The sequence below is a fragment of the Triturus cristatus genome, chromosome 1_2, assembly GCF_964204655.1.
Source record: "Triturus cristatus chromosome 1_2, aTriCri1.1, whole genome shotgun sequence".
NCBI classification, from domain to species: domain Eukaryota; kingdom Metazoa; phylum Chordata; class Amphibia; order Caudata; family Salamandridae; genus Triturus; species Triturus cristatus.
Window position 1 is genome coordinate 1,197,840,259 of NC_140580.1, and position 19,567 is coordinate 1,197,859,825.

The 19,567-nt window shown below is 54.7% G+C and overlaps 1 protein-coding gene across 2 annotated transcripts in view; it reads right to left on the bottom strand.

Moving 5' to 3' along the window:
* The window catches only part of COL27A1 (collagen type XXVII alpha 1 chain), a 2,221,286-nt gene that overhangs the window by 2,122,608 nt on the left and 79,111 nt on the right, over positions 1 to 19,567 (bottom strand). Inside the window, exon 1 of one of the 2 annotated variants that reach the window (XM_085614180.1) lies at positions 3,662 to 4,144. The exons of the other annotated variant lie outside the window; for it this stretch is intronic. Within the exon in view, the coding sequence (XP_085470306.1) occupies positions 3,662 to 3,693 (32 nt within the window). The 5' untranslated portion in view covers positions 3,694 to 4,144. Of the gene's footprint in view, positions 1 to 3,661; positions 4,145 to 19,567 lie in introns of those variants that run through there. 2 annotated transcript variants of the gene reach the window in all.

A 19,567-nucleotide genomic window follows, 5' to 3' on the forward strand; every position in this document is an offset into this window, starting at 1 on the left:
GTCTGGAAATCCACGTCTGGTGATGCAAAGACTTTGGCGTCCGGCGGGAGCTTCGGAGTTGCAGACCGGACAGCTGCTTCTTTGGTGTCTGCCAAGCAGGGGAGTCACTCCTTGCCCCCAAGGGAGATTTCTTCAGTCTTCTAAGCAAAGTAGAACGTCGAAGGTCCAGGATATATGTTGCAGAGTTTCGTCCAGGGTAGTCTATCGTCGCAAGGACTGGGTTCTCATACTTATACTAAGTTTGGGGGTTGGACATACTCTAGGGACCCACCTATGGGAGGGTTTGGAAAGAGGGGTGGTTACACCCATTTCCTTTGTCCAGTTTCGCACCAGAGCAGGGGCAGGTAGCCCCTGCAACCGATTTGAACTGGACTATGCACAGGGACACCAAGTGTGCCCCCAGTGCAGTACTTCAAAGCACCAGAGAGTGCTCCCGCCCAGCCCCAATGCACATCTGCCTGTCTGGGGAGGTGGTCCCACCTCCCTGGGACAGGAAACCTATTGTCCAAGCCTCCCCTGCCGGAGTTTCGGTCAGCAGCAGGAGGCCAGACCCATGTCTGTGGCAGAGGCATCCATTTTGTGATGCCAGAGCTGTAAAAAGTCCTACCGGGTTAGACCAGTGTGAACATGTCTCTCCCTCTAGAAGGGTGGAATGCTACCCCCGCCGCCAGAACTAGCGGGGGGGGGGGTAGTATTCCAAAGCGTTTGACACCAAACACAACATGTTTCCGTGCAGCCATCCCAAAGTTAGCATTTAGCGCTAGGTTATAATGCACTTAAGAGTATATGGTCAGGCTGCACCACAATCAGCATCAGAGGAGGTACTGTGAACGCTGCAGAGGGGCTCTGCTCATGCAGGGCCACCCTCTCACATAAAAACCAAGCACTCTGCCTTCAGGAATGTTACGGTCTGCCATAGGAGTGACTTAGAGGTTTTATATGTGTGTGCAATGGTAGTGATATAGGTAGCTTATACCACTGTAAGGGGTGCAAGCACACCCTTACCCAGGCTGCAGTAGCAGGCCTGTGGTGCCATTTTGAGGTGCTTCCCAGGGTTGGCATAATACATGCTGCAGCCCCTGGTAGGCCTCTGAGGCACCTATGCCCTAGGTACATAGTATACCATATACTAGGGGCTTATAAGGCACTCCAGAATCCAATTAGAAATGTACCTAATGTACATGGAAACCATTTTAGAGAGGAAACAGCTTGGCTGGGGTCCTGATTAGCAGGGCCACAGCCAGACTAAGGTCGAAAAACAGTGAAACACCAGAAAAAAATGGGGGTACCCATGTGAAGCAGATCCTACTCTCCTACACCCACACACTGGGGCAAAGAGAGTGCGGGTCCACCTTCCTACCCCCGTACCTCGGGACACTTTGTCAGGCCATATTGTGGGATGCCTCCTGTCCCGTGCTAGCGCCGGAGCCTGCGAGGCGGCACAGCGCCTCCTAACGTCCTGGGGCTGCTCATCACGGACATCTTTCCATTCACCCCCCTCCCCTCCCGCCGCAAAGAATACTTGCTGCTAATTACGGGGAGGCATCAGATTTTAAAGGGGGGGTGAGGTATCTGAAGAATGACAGTTCTAGTATGCAAAGAAGTGGTAATTGGTTAATTATACTTCCGGTTCCGCCCCCAACTGCACGAACCTGCACCCGGGAAGCGGTCACTCATCCAAGGGCCCCCCCGCAGCACCACCTCTGGTGGGGAAGCATGTCTGCCCCCTTGCGGAGGCGGTACTAAGCTCAGATCAGCCCCCATCCGAGACTCACCAGTGCCCCGGGGGTCTCTTACTGCATCCCCCTCCCATCCCCCTTGCATCTGGCGCGGCCCCGACCCCGGTAAGCCCCCCCCCCCCCATTCGGAGCGAAGCGTCTCGAAGCTTCTCCACAATAATGCACTTTCCTGCCCCCGGCAGCGCTGGGCTGTCGTGCACAGTGACAGCACCTGCACCCCCACCCCCACCCTATCACAGAACCACAGGTAGCACTGTGCCCCTACACCCTGGCATCACTTCGCTGCACCTCACGGTGGCAATACACCCTGGCATCACTCTGTCCAGCGCCTCACGGCGCCCCTACACCCTGGTATCACTGCCCAACACCCTGGTATCACTGCCCTACACCCTGGTATCACTCTGCCTTGCACCCCACGACACCCCTACACCCTGGTATCACTCTGCCCTGCACCTAACGGTGCCCCTACATCCTGGCATCACTGCCCTGCACCTAACGGTGCCCCTACACCATGTCATCCCTGTCATACGCCCTGGCATCACTGCCCTGCACTTCACGGTGCCCCTACACTCTGACATCACTGTCCTGCACCTCACGGTGCCCCTACACCCTGGTATCACCCTGTCGAGCGCCTCACGGCGCCCCTCACCCAGGCATCACTCTGTCCTGTACCTCACGGCGCCCCTACACCCTGGCATCACTGCCCTACACCCTGGAATCACTGCCCTGCACCTCACGGCGCCCCTACACCCTGGCATCACTGCCCTACACCCTGGAATCACTGCCCTGCACCTCACGGCGCCTCTACACCCCGGTATCACCGCCCTACATCCTGGTATCACTCTGCCTTGTACCGAGCCCTGGACCTGGCATCACTCTGCCCTGCACCCCACGACACCCCTACACCCTGGTATCACTATGTCCTGCGCCCCTTCACCCTGGTATCACTATCCTGCACCTCACGGTGCCCCTACACCCTGATGTCACCCTACCCTGCACCTCACGGCGCCCCTACACCCTGGCATCACTGTCCTGCAACTCACGGCGCCCCTACACCATGGTATCACTGCCCACCTCCCTGGTATCACTCTGCCCTGCACCTCACGGTGCCCCTACACCCTGGTATCACTCTGCCCTGCACCTCACAGCGCCCCTCACCCTGGCACCACTTTGCCCTCCGAGCCACCCCACACTGTGCGGCGGGCGTCTCTCGTGCCAAGCCCCAGAAGGCAGTGCCCTCCCTCTGTGGGACCCGGTTCTCTCTGTCCTCTCCCTGGGATCACACATCTGGCAGAAGCTACAACTGGTTATAACAAAAGAGATGCGTAGGTGCCCTGAAGTGCCTACGGGGGGCCTGGAGGAGCTACGAATGCTTATAGGGGTAGCGCGCTCCATTAATGGGCGCACCAAGACCCGAAGGCGCTAACCCAGTGATAGGCGAAGAGCCTCTACCTCGCTGTGCATACCAGGGGCAGAATTGTTCTATACATCTACATACATGATTGAAAGACTTGCGCCTCTCTTCAAGTGTCCATCAGAGGCAGAAAGGCGCTACAGGGCTGCTTAGAACATAACCTTGGTTAAGAGATAGGAGCTGTTCCTTAATGCCCCCTCCTCCGGCATTCACACCGCGCAATTACTTATATGTACGTATGTGTCATACATATATATACATATTATATATATACGCATGTGTGTATGTATATATACACACACATATGCACGGCAAGTAAGCACACGACCACAGTCAAACTACAGATCTGAGACAGAAAGAAGTACATCCCGCGGGCCCCCTGTGTCCCCTCAGCCCCCACAGAGTCCATGTCCCCTCCATGCCCCCCATCGCACAGCGCTTCTCATCCTCTGTCTTGATTATCTCATAGTGACCCCCCTCGCCTCACTTCAAACCCCCAAATACTCACCCCCTGGCCCCCGACTCGGATTCTGTCTCCATCACGTCACCTCATCCTCTGAGCAGCCCCCCGCACCCTGCGGGGGCGTCCGGGGTGAGGAGGGTGCGCGGCCCCATGCAGTGCGAGTCCAGCTGTCTGTTGATGGGGGGCGGGGGGGGGGTGGCTGCTCCACACGGCCCCTATTCCTGCCCCTGGAGGATGCTGGTGCCCGGAGTGTGGGGGTCCTGCCCCTCTTCGGGGCTCTCCAGTGGGGGCTGCCGAGGGTCTCGGGGTCCCACCACCAGGCACTCCTCCCGCTCCGTCTGACCCTCAGCTCTCAGTCCCACGTAGTGCGCTCAGTCAGAACTGCCCCGGGTAGCGGGGGTGTGCAGGTGCCCCCTGGTCCCTCCTAGGTCCCGGGTTCTGGGCCCCTCCATCGGCGGGGGCCGGCCCCGAGCACGTCCCTGAGTTTGGACCCGTCCGGGAGCGAAGTTCGGAGAGTTAGAGAGAGAGGAAAGGATGGGGTGGGGGAGGGGCGCTTGGGTTGGAGGGGCGGTGCCCGGGGGCTAGAGGGGGCGGGCTCCCTGCCCCAATCCCTCCCCTTTAACTGTCCTACTTCGCGACTGCCCCCTCTGGCGAGACCTAGATAGGGCAGAGCCTGGAGGCGGTAGTGGAGTGGGGGGACTGACCCTCAAATGGAAAACAGAGCTCAGTAGCACGGGGTCCTTGGGAGAGCCCAGCCCACCGAGCGCAGGGCACGATTGGTGCTCACAGGAGGGGAGAGACCCCCACCCTGATGAACACTGAGACACAGCAGAGCCCAGGACCGACGAGGAGGCGTGTGAGGGGGTTGCAGGCACCAGGACACCCCGTACCCCGAAATACAGTACAGATGAAGAAGGCCAAAGGAGAGGGAAGCCCCCCAGTACGCCACCCTGTACCGCCAACCCAACTGCAATCAGATCCCGCGGCAGAAGACGTCCGACCGCAGAGGGGCCCTGGGGGGAGGGTGCCCACTCATGCCAACTCCCCCCAAAGTAAACAGACTGGCCGTACAATAACACAGCTGCTTTCACTGCACTTCCGGCCTGTCTGTGGCCTGTGCTGTTTCTGTGCGGGGACAGGCCCCTCACTGTGTCTGGCGGAGGACGAGAGATGCTCTTTGTCACTATACTCACGAGGACGTCATTTCACTCACAGACCCGGAGAAACGAAGGGTTCGGGCGATACCAGTGCCAAGGGGCAGACCGAGTCCACCCTCTCCAGGTCTGTGTCTATGGCGGCCTCAGGCCAGACTGTGTGCAGGGTCTGTGTGCAGCCTGCGGCTACTCAGCCTGTAGTGTAGAGACTATGCCTGGAACCTGTGCACACACAGTCTGCAGAGCCCGTGCCTGGAACCTATGGACACTCAGTCTGTACAGCCCGTGCCTGGAACTTGTGAACACTCAGTCTGTAGAGCCTGGAACCTGTGGACACTCAGTCTGTAGAGCCTGTGCCTGGAACCTATGGACACTTAGTCTGCAGAGCCGGTGCCTTGAACCTGTGGAAGAGCCTGTGCCTGGAACCTGTGGACACTCAGTCTGCAGAGCCCGTGCCTGGAACCTGTGAACACTCAGTCTGTAGAACCTGGAACCTGTAAACACTTAGTCTGTAGAGCCTGTACTTGGAACCTGTGGACACTCAGTCTGTACAACCTGTGCCCGGAACCTATGGACACTCAGTCTGTACAGCCCGTGTCTGTGGAGCCTGGAACCTGTAGACACCCTGTCTGTAGAGTCTGTGCCAGGAACCGGTAGACACTGTCTGCACAGCCTGTGCCTGGAACCTGTGGACACTCAGTCTTTAGAGCCTGTGCCTGGAACCTATGCAAACTCAGTCTGCAGAGCCTGTGCCTGGAACCTGTGCACACTCAGTCTGCAGAGACGGTGACTGGAACCTGCGGACACTCAGTCTGCAGAGCCTGTACCTGGAACCTGTGGACACTCAGTCTGTACAGCCTGTGTCTGGAACCTCTGGACACTCTATCTGTACAGCCTGTGGCTGCAACCTGTGGACACTCAGTCTGTAGAGCCTGTGATTGGAACCCGTGGACACTCTGGCTGTACAAACTGCATGGAACCTATGGACACTCAGTCTGTGGAGCCTGGAACCTGTAGACACTCTGTCTGTAGAGCCTGTGCCTGGAATTTGTAGACACTCAGTCTGTACAGCCTGTGCCTGGAACCTGTAGACACTCAGTCTGTAGAGCCTGGAACCTGTGGTCACTCAGTCTGTAGAGCCTGTGCCTGGAACCTATGGACACTCAGTCTGTACATCCTGTGCCTGGAACCTATGGACACTCAGTCTGTACATCCTGTGCCTGGAACCTGTGGACACTCAGTCTGTAGAGCCTGGAACATGTGGACACTCAGTCTGTAGAGCCTGTGCCTGGAACCTATGGACACTCAGTAGGTAGACCCTGTGCCTGGGACCTGTGCAAACTCAGTCTGCAGAGCCTGTGCCTGGAACCTGTGCACACTCAGTGTGCAGAGCTGGTGCCTGGAACCTGTGGACACTCAGTCTGTAGACCCTGTGCCTGGAACCTGTGGACACTTAGTCTGTAGAGCCTGTGCTTGGAACCCATGGACACTCTGGCTGTACAGCCTGTGCATGGAACCTATGGACACCCAGTCTGTAGAGCCTGTGTCTGGAACCTGTAGACACTCAGTCTGTAGAGCCTGTGCCTGGAACCTGTGCATACTCAGTCTATAGAGACTGTGCCTCGAACCTGTGCACTCTCAGTCTGTAGAGCCTGTGTCTGGAACCTGTGCACACCCAGTCTGTAGAGCCTGTGCCTGGAACCTGTAGACACTCTGTCTGTACAGCATGTGCCTGGAACCTGTAGACACTCTGTCTGTACAGCCTGTGCCTGGAACCTGTGCAAACTCAGTCTTTAGAACCTGGAACCTGTAGACACTCTATCTGTCGAGCCTGTGCCTGGAACCTGTGCACACTCAGTCTGTAGAGCCTGTGCCTGGAACCTGTGCACACTCAATCTGCAGAGCCTGTGCTTGGAACCAGTGGACACTCAGTCTGTAGAGCCTGTGCCTGGAACCTATGGACATCCAGTCTGTATAGCCTGTGCCTGGAACCTGTGCACACTCAGTCTGTAGAGCCTGTGCTCGGAACCTGTGCATACTAAGTCTGTACATCCTGTGCCTGGAACCTGTGGACACTCAGTCTGTAGAGCCTGTGCCTGGAACCTGTGCACACTCAGTCTGCAGAGCCTGGAACCAGTAGACACTCTGTAGAAACTATGCTTGGAACCTGTGCACACTCAGTCTGTAGAGCCTGTGCCTGTAACATGTAGACACTCTGTACAGACTGTGCCTGGAACCTGTAGACTCTCTGTCTGTACAGCCTGTGCCTGGAACCGATGGACACTCAGTCTGTACATCCTGTGCCTGGAACCTGTGGACACTCAGTCTGTAGAGCCTGTGCCTGGAACCTATGGACACTCAGTATGTAGACCCTGTGCCTGGGACCTGTGCAAACTCAGTCTGCAGAGCCTGTGCCTGGAACCTGTGCACACTCAGTCTGCAGAGCCGGTGCCTGGAACCTGTGGACACTCAGTCTGTAGACCCTGTGCCTGGAACCTGTGGACACTCAGTCTGTAGAGCTTGTGCTTTGAACCCATGGACACACTGGCTGTACAGCCTGTGCATGGAACCTATGGACACTCAGTCTGTAGAGCCTGTGCCTGGAACCTATGGACACTCAGTATGTAGACCCTGTGCCTGGGACCTGTGCAAACTCAGTCTGCAGAGCCTGTGCCTGGACCCTGTGCACTCTCAGTCTGTAGAGCCTGTGTCTGGAACCTGTGCACACTCAGTCTGTAGAGCCTGTGCCTAGAACATGTAGACACTCTGTCTGTAAGCCTGTGCCTGGAACCTGTAGACACTCTGTCTGTACAGCCTGTGCCTGGATCCTGTGCACACTCGGTCTTTAGAACCTGGAACCTGTAGACACTCTGTAGAGCCTGTGCCTGGAACCTGTGCACACTCAGTCTGTAGAGCCTGTGCCTGGAACCTGTGCACACTCAATCTGCAGAGCCTGTGCTTGGAACCAGTGGACACTCAGTCTGTAGAGCCTGTGCCTGGAACCTATGGACATCCAGTCTGTATAGCCTGTGCCTGGAACCTGTGCACACTCAGTCTGTAGAACCTGTGCTCGGAACCTGTGCATACTAAGTCTGCAGAGCCTGTGCCTGGAACCTGTGGACACTATGTAGAGCCTGTGCCTGGAACCTGTGGACACTCAGTCTGCAGAGCCTGGAACCTGTAGACACTCTGTCTGTACAGACTATGCCTGGAACCTATGGACACTCAGTCTGTACAGCCTGTGCCTGGAACCTGTGCACACTCAGTCTGCAGAGCCTGGAACCTGTAGACACTCTGTCTGTAGAAACAATGCCTGGAACCTGTGCACACTCTGTCTGTACAGCCTGTGCCTGTAACATGTAGACACTATGTACAGCCTGTGCCTGGAACCTGTAGACTCTCTGTCTGTACAGCCTGTGCCTGGAACCTATGGACACACCTAGTCTGTAGAGCCTGTAACCCGTAGATACTCTGTCTGTACAGCCTGTGCCTGGAACCTGTAGACACTCTGTCTGTAGAGCCTGTGCCTGGAACCTGTGCACACTCAGTCTGCAGAGCCTGGAACCTGTAGACACTTTGTCTGTAGAAACAATGCCTGGAACCTGTGCACACTCGGTCTGTACAGCACGTGCCTGTAACATGTAGACACTATGTACAGCCTGTGCCTGGAACCTGTAGACTCTCTGTCTGTACAGCCTGTGCCTGGAACCTATGGACACACCTAGTCTGTAGAGCCTGTAACCCGTAGATACTCTGTCTGTACAGCCTGTGCCTGGAACCTGTAGACACTCTGTCTGTAGAGCCTGTGCCTGGAATCTGTGGACACTCAGTCTGCATATACTGTGCCTGGAACCGCTAGACACTCTGTCCGGAGAGCCTGTGCCTGGAACCTATGGACACTCAGTCTGTAGACCCTGTGCCTGGAACCTGTGGACACTCAGTTTGAAGAGCCTGGAATCCATGGACACTCTGGCTGTACAGCCTGTGCATGGAACCTATGGACACTCAGTTTGTAGAGCCTGTGTCTGGAACCTGTAGACACTCAGTCTGTAGAACCTGTGCCTGGAACCTGTGCATACTCAGTCTAGAAGACTGTGCCTGGAACCTGTGCACTCTCAGTCTGTAGAGCCTGTGTCTGGAACCTGTGCACACTCAGTCTGTAGAGCCTGTGCCTGGAACCTGTAGACACTCTGTCTGTACAGCCTGTGCCTGGAACCTGTGCACAGTCAGTCTTTAGAACCTGGAACCTGTAGACACTCTATCTGTCGAGCCTGTGCTTGGAACCAGTGGACACTCAGTCTGTAGAGCCTGTGCCTGGAAACTATGGACATCCAGTCTGTAGAGCCTGTGCCTAGAACATGTAGACACTCTGTCTGTACAGCCTGTGCCTGGAACCTGTAGACACTCTGTCTGTACAGCCTGTGCCTGGAACCAGTGCACACTCGGTCTTTAGAACCTGGAACCTGTAGACACTCTGTAGAGCCTGTGCCTGGAACCTGTGCACACTCAGTCTGTAGAGCCTGTGCCTGGAACCTGTGCACACTCAATCTGCAGAGCCTGTGCTTGGAACCAGTGGACACTCAGTCTGTAGAGCCTGTGCCTGGAACCTATGGACATCCAGTCTGTATAGCCTGTGCCTGGAACCTGTGCACACTCAGTCTGTAGAACCTGTGCTCGGAACCTGTGCATACTAAGTCTGCAGAGCCTGTGCCTGGAACCTGTGGACACTATGTAGAGCCTGTGCCTGGAACCTGTGGACACTCAGTCTGCAGAGCCTGGAACCTGTAGACACTCTGTCTGTAGAGACTATGCCTGGAACCTATGGACACTCAGTCTGTACAGCCTGTGCCTGGAACCTGTGCACACTCAGTCTGCAGAGCCTGGAACCTGTAGACACTCTGTCTGTAGAAACAATGCCTGGAACCTGTGCACACTCTGTCTGTACAGCCCGTGCCTGTAACATGTAGACACTATGTACAGCCTGTGCCTGGAACCTGTAGACTCTCTGTCTGTACAGCCTGTGCCTGGAACCTATGGACACACCTAGTCTGTAGAGCCTGTAACCCGTAGATACTCTGTCTGTACAGCCTGTGCCTGGAACCTGTAGACACTCTGTCTGTAGAGCCTGTGCCTGGAACCTGTGCACACTCAGTCTGCAGAGCCTGGAACCTGTAGAAACTCTGTCTGTAGAAACAATGCCTGGAACCTGTGCACACTCTGTCTGTACAGCCCGTGCCTGTAACATGTAGACACTATGTACAGCCTGTGCCTGGAACCTGTAGACTCTCTGTCTGTACAGCCTGTGCCTGGAACCTATGGACACACCTAGTCTGTAGAGCCTTTAACCCGTAGATACTCTGTCTGTACAGCCTGTGCCTGGAACCTGTAGACACTCTGTCTGTAGAGCCTGTGCCTGGAACCTGTGGACACTCAGTCTGCATATACTGTGCCTGGAACCGCTAGACACTCTGTCCGGAGAGCCTGTGCCTGGAACCTATGGACACTCAGTCTGTAGAGCCTGTGCCTGGAACCTGTGGACACTCAGTCTGTAGAGCCTGTGCCTGGAACCTGTGCACACTCAATCTGCAGAGCCTGTGCTTGGAACCAGTGGACACTCAGTCTGTAGAGCCTGTGCCTGGAACCTATGGACATCCAGTCTGTATAGCCTGTGCCTGGAACCTGTGCACACTCAGTCTGTAGAACCTGTGCTCGGAACCTGTGCATACTAAGTCTGCAGAGCCTGTGCCTGGAACCTGTGGACACTATGTAGAGCCTGTGCCTGGAACCTGTGGACACTCAGTCTGCAGAGCCTGGAACCTGTAGACACTCTGTCTGTAGAGACTATGCCTGGAACCTATGGACACTCAGTCTGTACAGCCTGTGCCTGGAACCTGTGCACACTCAGTCTGCAGAGCCTGGAACCTGTAGACACTCTGTCTGTAGAAACAATGCCTGGAACCTGTGCACACTCTGTCTGTACAGCCCGTGCCTGTAACATGTAGACACTATGTACAGCCTGTGCCTGGAACCTGTAGACTCTCTGTCTGTACAGCCTGTGCCTGGAACCTATGGACACACCTAGTCTGTAGAGCCTGTAACCCGTAGATACTCTGTCTGTACAGCCTGTGCCTGGAACCTGTAGACACTCTGTCTGTAGAGCCTGTGCCTGGAACCTGTGCACACTCAGTCTGCAGAGCCTGGAACCTGTAGACACTTTGTCTGTAGAAACAATGCCTGGAACCTGTGCACACTCGGTCTGTACAGCACGTGCCTGTAACATGTAGACACTATGTACAGCCTGTGCCTGGAACCTGTAGACTCTCTGTCTGTACAGCCTGTGCCTGGAACCTATGGACACACCTAGTCTGTAGAGCCTGTAACCCGTAGATACTCTGTCTGTACAGCCTGTGCCTGGAACCAGTGCACACTCGGTCTTTAGAACCTGGAACCTGTAGACACTCTGTAGAGCCTGTGCCTGGAACCTGTGCACACTCAGTCTGTAGAGCCTGTGCCTGGAACCTGTGCACACTCAATCTGCAGAGCCTGTGCTTGGAACCAGTGGACACTCAGTCTGTAGAGCCTGTGCCTGGAACCTATGGACATCCAGTCTGTATAGCCTGTGCCTGGAACCTGTGCACACTCAGTCTGTAGAACCTGTGCTCGGAACCTGTGCATACTAAGTCTGCAGAGCCTGTGCCTGGAACCTGTGGACACTATGTAGAGCCTGTGCCTGGAACCTGTAGACACTCTGTCTGTAGAGACTATGCCTGGAACCTATGGACACTCAGTCTGTACAGCCTGTGCCTGGAACCTGTGCACACTCAGTCTGCAGAGCCTGGAACCTGTAGACACTCTGTCTGTAGAAACAATGCCTGGAACCTGTGCACACTCTGTCTGTACAGCCCGTGCCTGTAACATGTAGACACTATGTACAGCCTGTGCCTGGAACCTGTAGACTCTCTGTCTGTACAGCCTGTGCCTGGAACCTATGGACACACCTAGTCTGTAGAGCCTGTAACCCGTAGATATTCTGTCTGTACAGCCTGTGCCTGGAACCTGTAGACACTCTGTCTGTAGAGCCTGTGCCTGGAACCTGTGCACACTCAGTCTGCAGAGCCTGGAACCTGTAGAAACTCTGTCTGTAGAAACAATGCCTGGAACCTGTGCACACTCTGTCTGTACAGCCCGTGCCTGTAACATGTAGACACTATGTACAGCCTGTGCCTGGAACCTGTAGACTCTCTGTCTGTACAGCCTGTGCCTGGAACCTATGGACACACCTAGTCTGTAGAGCCTGTAACCCGTAGATACTCTGTCTGTACAGCCTGTGCCTGGAACCTGTAGACACTCTGTCTGTAGAGCCTGTGCCTGGAACCTGTGGACACTCAGTCTGCATATACTGTGCCTGGAACCGCTAGACACTCTGTCCGGAGAGCCTGTGCCTGGAACCTATGGACACTCAGTCTGTAGACCCTGTGCCTGGAACCTGTGGACACTCAGTTTGAAGAGCCTGGAATCCATGGACACTCTGGCTGTACAGCCTGTGCATGGAACCTATGGACACTCAGTCTGTAGAGCCTGTGTCTGGAACCTGTAGATACTCAGTCTGTAGAACCTGTGCCTGGAACCTGTGCATACTCAGTCTAGAAGACTGTGCCTGGAACCTGTGCACTCTCAGTTTGTAGAGCCTGTGTCTGGAACCTGTGCACACTCAGTCTGTAGAGCCTGTGCCTGGAACCTGTAGACACTCTGTCTGTACAGCCTGTGCCTGGAACCTGTGCACACTCAGTCTTTAGAACCTGGAACCTGTAGACACTCTATCTGTCGAGCCTGTGCTTGGAACCAGTGGACACTCAGTCTGTAGAGCCTGTGCCTGGAAACTATGGACATGCAGTCTGTGTAGCCTGTACCTGGAACCTGTGCACACTCAGTCTGTAGAGCCTGTGCTCGGAACCTGTGCATACTAAGTCTCCAGAGCCTGTGCCTGGAACCTGTGGACACTATGTAGAGCCTGTGCCTGGAACCTGTGCACACTCAGTCTGCAGAGCCTGGAACCTGTAGACACTCTGTAGAAACTATGCGTGGAACCTGTGCACACTCTGTCTGTACAGCCTGTGCCTGTAACATGTAGACACTCTGTACAGCCTGTGCCTGGAACCTATAGACTTTCTGTCTGTACAGCCTGTGCCTGGAACCGATGGACAATCAGTCTGTAGAGCCTGTAACCTGTAGATACTCTGTCTGTACAGCCTGTGCCTGGAACCTGTAGACACTCTGTCTGTAGAGCCTGTGCCTGGAACCTGTGGACACCCAGTCTGCATATACTCTGCCTGGAACCTCTAGACCAGAGGTTTTCAAACTTTTTTACTCTGAGCCCCCTCCTAAGCAAAATGTTTTGAGGTCGTCGGGCCCCCCTCCAAAACTTTATGGCAAGGATTGGGGGAGCGGAAAGGACATGGCTTCGTGCAGGGAGAGGGGCTTGTGCCCGGAACCTATGGACACTCAGTCTGTACAGCCCGTGTCTGTGGAGCCTGGAACCTGTAGACACCCTGTCTGTAGAGTCTGTGCCAGGAACCGGTAGACACTGTCTGCACAGCCTGTGCCTGGAACCTGTGGACACTCAGTCTTTAGAGCCTGTGCCTGGAACCTATGCAAACTCAGTCTGCAGAGCCTGTGCCTGGAACCTGTGCACATTCAGTCTGCAGAGCCGGTGACTGGAACCTGTGGAGACTCAGTCTGCAGAGCCTGTACCTGGAACCTCTGGACACTCAGTCTGTACAGCCTGTGTCTGGAACCTCTGGACACTATCTGTACAGCCTGTGGCTGCAACCTGTGGACACTCAGTCTGTAGAGCCTGTGATTGGAACCCATGGACACTCTGGCTGTACAAACTGCATGGAACCTATGGACACTCAGTCTGTGGAGCCTGGAACCTGTAGACACTCTGTCTGTAGAGCCTGTGCCTGGAATTTGTAGACACTCAGTCTGTACAGCCTGTGCCTGGAACCTGTAGACACTCAGTCTGTAGAGCCTGGAACCTGTGGCCACTCAGTCTGTAGAGCCTGTGCCTGGAACCTATGGACACTCAGTCTGTACATCCTGTGCCTGGAACCTATGGACACTCAGTCTGTACATCCTGTGCCTGGAACCTATGGACACTCAGTCTGTACATCCTGTGCCTGGAACCTGTGGACACTCAGTCTGTAGAGCCTGGAACCTGTGGACACTCAGTCTGTAGAGCCTGTGCCTGGAACCTATGGACACTCAGTAGGTAGACCCTGTGCCTGGGACCTGTGCAAACTCAGTCTACAGAGCCTGTGCCTGGAACCTGTGCACACTCAGTGTGCAGAGCTGGTGCCTGGAACCTGTGGACACTCAGTCTGTAGACCCTGTGCCTGGAACCTGTGGACACTTAGTCTGTAGAGCCTGTGCTTGGAACCCATGGACACTCTGGCTGTACAGCCTGTGCATGGAACCTATGGACACTCAGTCTGTAGAGCCTGTGTCTGGAACCTGTAGACACTCAGTCTGTAGAGCCTGTGCCTGGAACATGTGCATCCTCAGTCTATAGAGACTGTGCCTCGAACCTGTGCACTCTCAGTCTGTAGAGCCTGTGTCTGGAACCTGTGCACACTCAGTCTGTAGAGCCTGTGCCTGGAACCTGTAGACACTCTGTCTGTACAGCCTGTGCCTGAAACCTGTAGACACTCTGTCTGCAGAGCCTGGAACCAGTAGACACTCTGTAGAAACTATGCCTGGAACCTGTGCACACTCAGTCTGTAGAGCCTGTGCCTGTAACATGTAGACACTCTGTACAGACTGTGCCTGGAACCTGTAGACTCTCTGTCTGTACAGCCTGTGCCTGGAACCGATGGACACTCAGTCCGTACATCCTGTGCCTGGAACCTGTGGACACTCAGTCTGTAGAGCCTGTGCCTGGAACCTATGGACACTCAGTATGTAGACCCTGTGCCTGGGACCTGTGCAAACTCAGTCTGCAGAGCCTGTGCCTGGAACCTGTGCACACTCAGTCTGCAGAGCCGGGGCCTGGAACCTGTGGACACTCAGTCTGTAGACCCTGTGCCTGGAACCTGTGGACACTCAGTCTGTAGAACTTGTGCTTTGAACCCATGGACACACTGGCTGTACAGCCTGTGCATGGAACCTATGGACACTCAGTCTGTAGAGCCTGTGCCTGGAACCTATGGACACTCAGTATGTAGACCCTGTGCCTGGGACCTGTGCAAACTCAGTCTGCAGAGCCTGTGCCTGGAACCTGTGCACTCTCAGTCTGTAGAGCCTGTGTCTGGAACCTGTGCACACTCAGTCTGTAGAGCCTGTGCCTAGAACATGTAGACACTCTGTCTGTACAGCCTGTGCCTGGAACCTGTAGACACTCTGTCTGTACAGCCTGTGCCTGGAACCTGTGCACACTCGGTCTTTAGAACCTGGAACCTGTAGACACTCTGTAGAGCCTGTGCCTGGAACCTGTGCACACTCAGTCTGTAGAGCCTGTGCCTGAAACCTGTGCACACTCAATCTGCAGAGCCTGTGCTTGGAACCAGTGGACACTCAGTCTGTAGAGCCTGTGCCTGGAACCTATGGACATCCAGTCTGTATAGCCTGTGCCTGGAACCTGTGCACACTCAGTCTGTAGAACCTGTGCTCGGAACCTGTGCATACTAAGTCTGCAGAGCCTGTGCCTGGAACCTGTTGACACTATGTAGAGCCTGTGCCTGTAACCTGTGGACACTCAGTCTGCAGAGCCTGGAACCTGTAGACACTCTGTCTGTAGAGACTATGCCTGGAACCTATGGACACTCAGTCTGTACAGCCTGTGCCTGGAACCTGTGCACACTCAGTCTGCAGAGCCTGGAACCTGTAGACACTCTGTCTGTAGAAACAATGCCTGGAACCTGTGCACACTCTGTCTGTACAGCCCGTGCCTGTAACATGTAGACACTATGTACAGCCTGTGCCTGGAACCTGTAGACTCTCTGTCTGTACAGCCTGTGCCTGGAACCTATGGACACACCTAGTCTTTATATCCTGTAACCCGTAGATACTCTGTCTGTACAGCCTGTGCCTGGAACCTGTAGACACTCTGTCTGTAGAGCCTGTGCCTGGAACCTGTGCACACTCAGTCTGCAGAGCCTGGAACCTGTAGACACTCTGTCTGTAGAAACAATGCCTGGAACCTGTGCACACTCTGTCTGTACAGCCCGTGTCTGTAACATGTAGACACTATGTACAGCCTGTGCCTGGAACCTGTAGACTCTCTGTCTGTACAGCCTGTGCCTGGAACCTATGGACACACCTAGTCTGTAGAGCCTGTAACCCGTAGATACTCTGTCTGTACAGCCTGTGCCTGGAACCTGTAGACACTCTGTCTGTAGAGCCTGTGCCTGGAACCTGTGGACACTCAGTCTGCATATACTGTGCCTGGAACCGCTAGACACTCTGTCCGGAGAACCTGTGCCTGGAACCTATGGACACTCAGTCTGTAGACCCTGTGCCTGGAACCTGTGGACACTCAGTTTGAAGAGCCTGGAATCCATGGACACTCTGGCTGTACAGCCTGTGCATGGAACCTATGGACACTCAGTCTGTACAGCCTGTGCCTGGAACCTGTGCACACTCAGTCTGCAGAGCCTGTGCCTGGAACATGTGCATCCTCAGTCTATAGAGACTGTGCCTCGAACCTGTGCACTCTCAGTCTGTAGAGCCTGTGTCTGGAACCTGTGCACACTCAGTCTGTAGAGCCTGTGCCTGGAACCTGTAGACACTCTGTCTGTACAGCCTGTGCCTGAAACCTGTAGACACTCTGTCTGCAGAGCCTGGAACCAGTAGACACTCTGTAGAAACTATGCCTGGAACCTGTGCACACTCAGTCTGTAGAGCCTGTGCCTGTAACATGTAGACACTCTGTACAGACTGTGCCTGGAACCTGTAGACTCTCTGTCTGTACAGCCTGTGCCTGGAACCGATGGACACTCAGTCCGTACATCCTGTGCCTGGAACCTGTGGACACTCAGTCTGTAGAGCCTGTGCCTGGAACCTATGGACACTCAGTATGTAGACCCTGTGCCTGGGACCTGTGCAAACTCAGTCTGCAGAGCCTGTGCCTGGAACCTGTGCACACTCAGTCTGCAGAGCCGGGGCCTGGAACCTGTGGACACTCAGTCTGTAGACCCTGTGCCTGGAACCTGTGGACACTCAGTCTGTAGAACTTGTGCTTTGAACCCATGGACACACTGGCTGTACAGCCTGTGCATGGAACCTATGGACACTCAGTCTGTAGAGCCTGTGCCTGGAACCTATGGACACTCAGTATGTAGACCCTGTGCCTGGGACCTGTGCAAACTCAGTCTGCAGAGCCTGTGCCTGGAACCTGTGCACTCTCAGTCTGTAGAGCCTGTGTCTGGAACCTGTGCACACTCAGTCTGTAGAGCCTGTGCCTAGAACATGTAGACACTCTGTCTGTACAGCCTGTGCCTGGAACCTGTAGACACTCTGTCTGTACAGCCTGTGCCTGGAACCTGTGCACACTCGGTCTTTAGAACCTGGAACCTGTAGACACTCTGTAGAGCCTGTGCCTGGAACCTGTGCACACTCAGTCTGTAGAGCCTGTGCCTGAAACCTGTGCACACTCAATCTGCAGAGCCTGTGCTTGGAACCAGTGGACACTCAGTCTGTAGAGCCTGTGCCTGGAACCTATGGACATCCAGTCTGTATAGCCTGTGCCTGGAACCTGTGCACACTCAGTCTGTAGAACCTGTGCTCGGAACCTGTGCATACTAAGTCTGCAGAGCCTGTGCCTGGAACCTGTTGACACTATGTAGAGCCTGTGCCTGTAACCTGTGGACACTCAGTCTCCAGAGCCTGGAACCTGTAGACACTCTGTCTGTAGAGACTATGCCTGGAACCTATGGACACTCAGTCTGTACAGCCTGTGCCTGGAACCTGTGCACACTCAGTCTGCAGAGCCTGGAACCTGTAGACACTCTGTCTGTAGAAACAATGCCTGGAACCTGTGCACACTCTGTCTGTACAGCCCGTGCCTGTAACATGTAGACACTATGTACAGCCTGTGCCTGGAACCTGTAGACTCTCTGTCTGTACAGCCTGTGCCTGGAACCTATGGACACACCTAGTCTTTATATCCTGTAACCCGTAGATACTCTGTCTGTACAGCCTGTGCCTGGAACCTGTAGACACTCTGTCTGTAGAGCCTGTGCCTGGAACCTGTGCACACTCAGTCTGCAGAGCCTGGAACCTGTAGACACTCTGTCTGTAGAAACAATGCCTGGAACCTGTGCACACTCTGTCTGTACAGCCCGTGTCTGTAACATGTAGACACTATGTACAGCCTGTGCCTGGAACCTGTAGACTCTCTGTCTGTACAGCCTGTGCCTGGAACCTATGGACACACCTAGTCTGTAGAGCCTGTAACCCGTAGATACTCTGTCTGTACAGCCTGTGCCTGGAACCTGTAGACACTCTGTCTGTAGAGCCTGTGCCTGGAACCTGTGGACACTCAGTCTGCATATACTGTGCCTGGAACCGCTAGACACTCTGTCCGGAGAACCTGTGCCTGGAACCTATGGACACTCAGTCTGTAGACCCTGTGCCTGGAACCTGTGGACACTCAGTTTGAAGAGCCTGGAATCCATGGACACTCTGGCTGTACAGCCTGTGCATGGAACCTATGGACACTCAGTCTGTACAGCCTGTGCCTGGAACCTGTGCACACTCAGTCTGCAGAGCCTGGAACCTGTAGACACTCTGTCTGTAGAAACAATGCCTGGAACCTGTGCACACTCTGTCTGTACAGCCCGTGCCTGTAACATGTAGACACTATGTACAGCCTGTGCCTGGAACCTGTAGACTCTCTGTCTGTACAGCCTGTGCCTGGAACCTATGGACACACCTAGTCTTTATATCCTGTAACCCGTAGATACTCTGTCTGTACAGCCTGTGCCTGGAACCTGTAGACACTCTGTCTGTAGAGCCTGTGCCTGGAACCTGTGCACACTCAGTCTGCAGAGCCTGGAACCTGTAGACACTCTGTCTGTAGAAACAATGCCTGGAACCTGTGCACACTCTGTCTGTACAGCCCGTGCCTGTAACATGTAGACACTATGTACAGCCTGTGCCTGGAACCTGTAGACTCTCTGTCTGTACAGCCTGTGCCTGGAACCTATGGACACACCTAGTCTGTAGAGCCTGTAACCCGTAGATACTCTGTCTGTACAGCCTGTGCCTGGAACCTGTAGACACTCTGTCTGTAGAGCCTGTGCCTGGAACCTGTGGACACTCAGTCTGCATATACTGTGCCTGGAACCGCTAGACACTCTGTCCGGAGAACCTGTGCCTGGAACCTATGGACACTCAGTCTGTAGACCCTGTGCCTGGAACCTGTGGACACTCAGTTTGAAGAGCCTGGAATCCATGGACACTCTGGCTGTACAGCCTGTGCATGGAACCTATGGACACTCAGTCTGTAGAGCCTGTGTCTGGAACCTGTAGACACTCAGTCTGTAGAACCTGTGCCTGGAACCTGTGCATACTCAGTCTAGAAGACTGTGCCTGGAACCTGTGCACACTCAGTCTGCAGAGCCTGGAACCAGTAGACACTCTGTAGAAACTATGCCTGGAACCTGTGCACACTCAGTCTGTAGAGCCTGTGCCTGTAACATGTAGACACTCTGTACAGACTGTGCCTGGAACCTGTAGACTCTCTGTCTGTACAGCCTGTGCCTGGAACCGATGGACACTCAGTCTGTACATCCTGTGC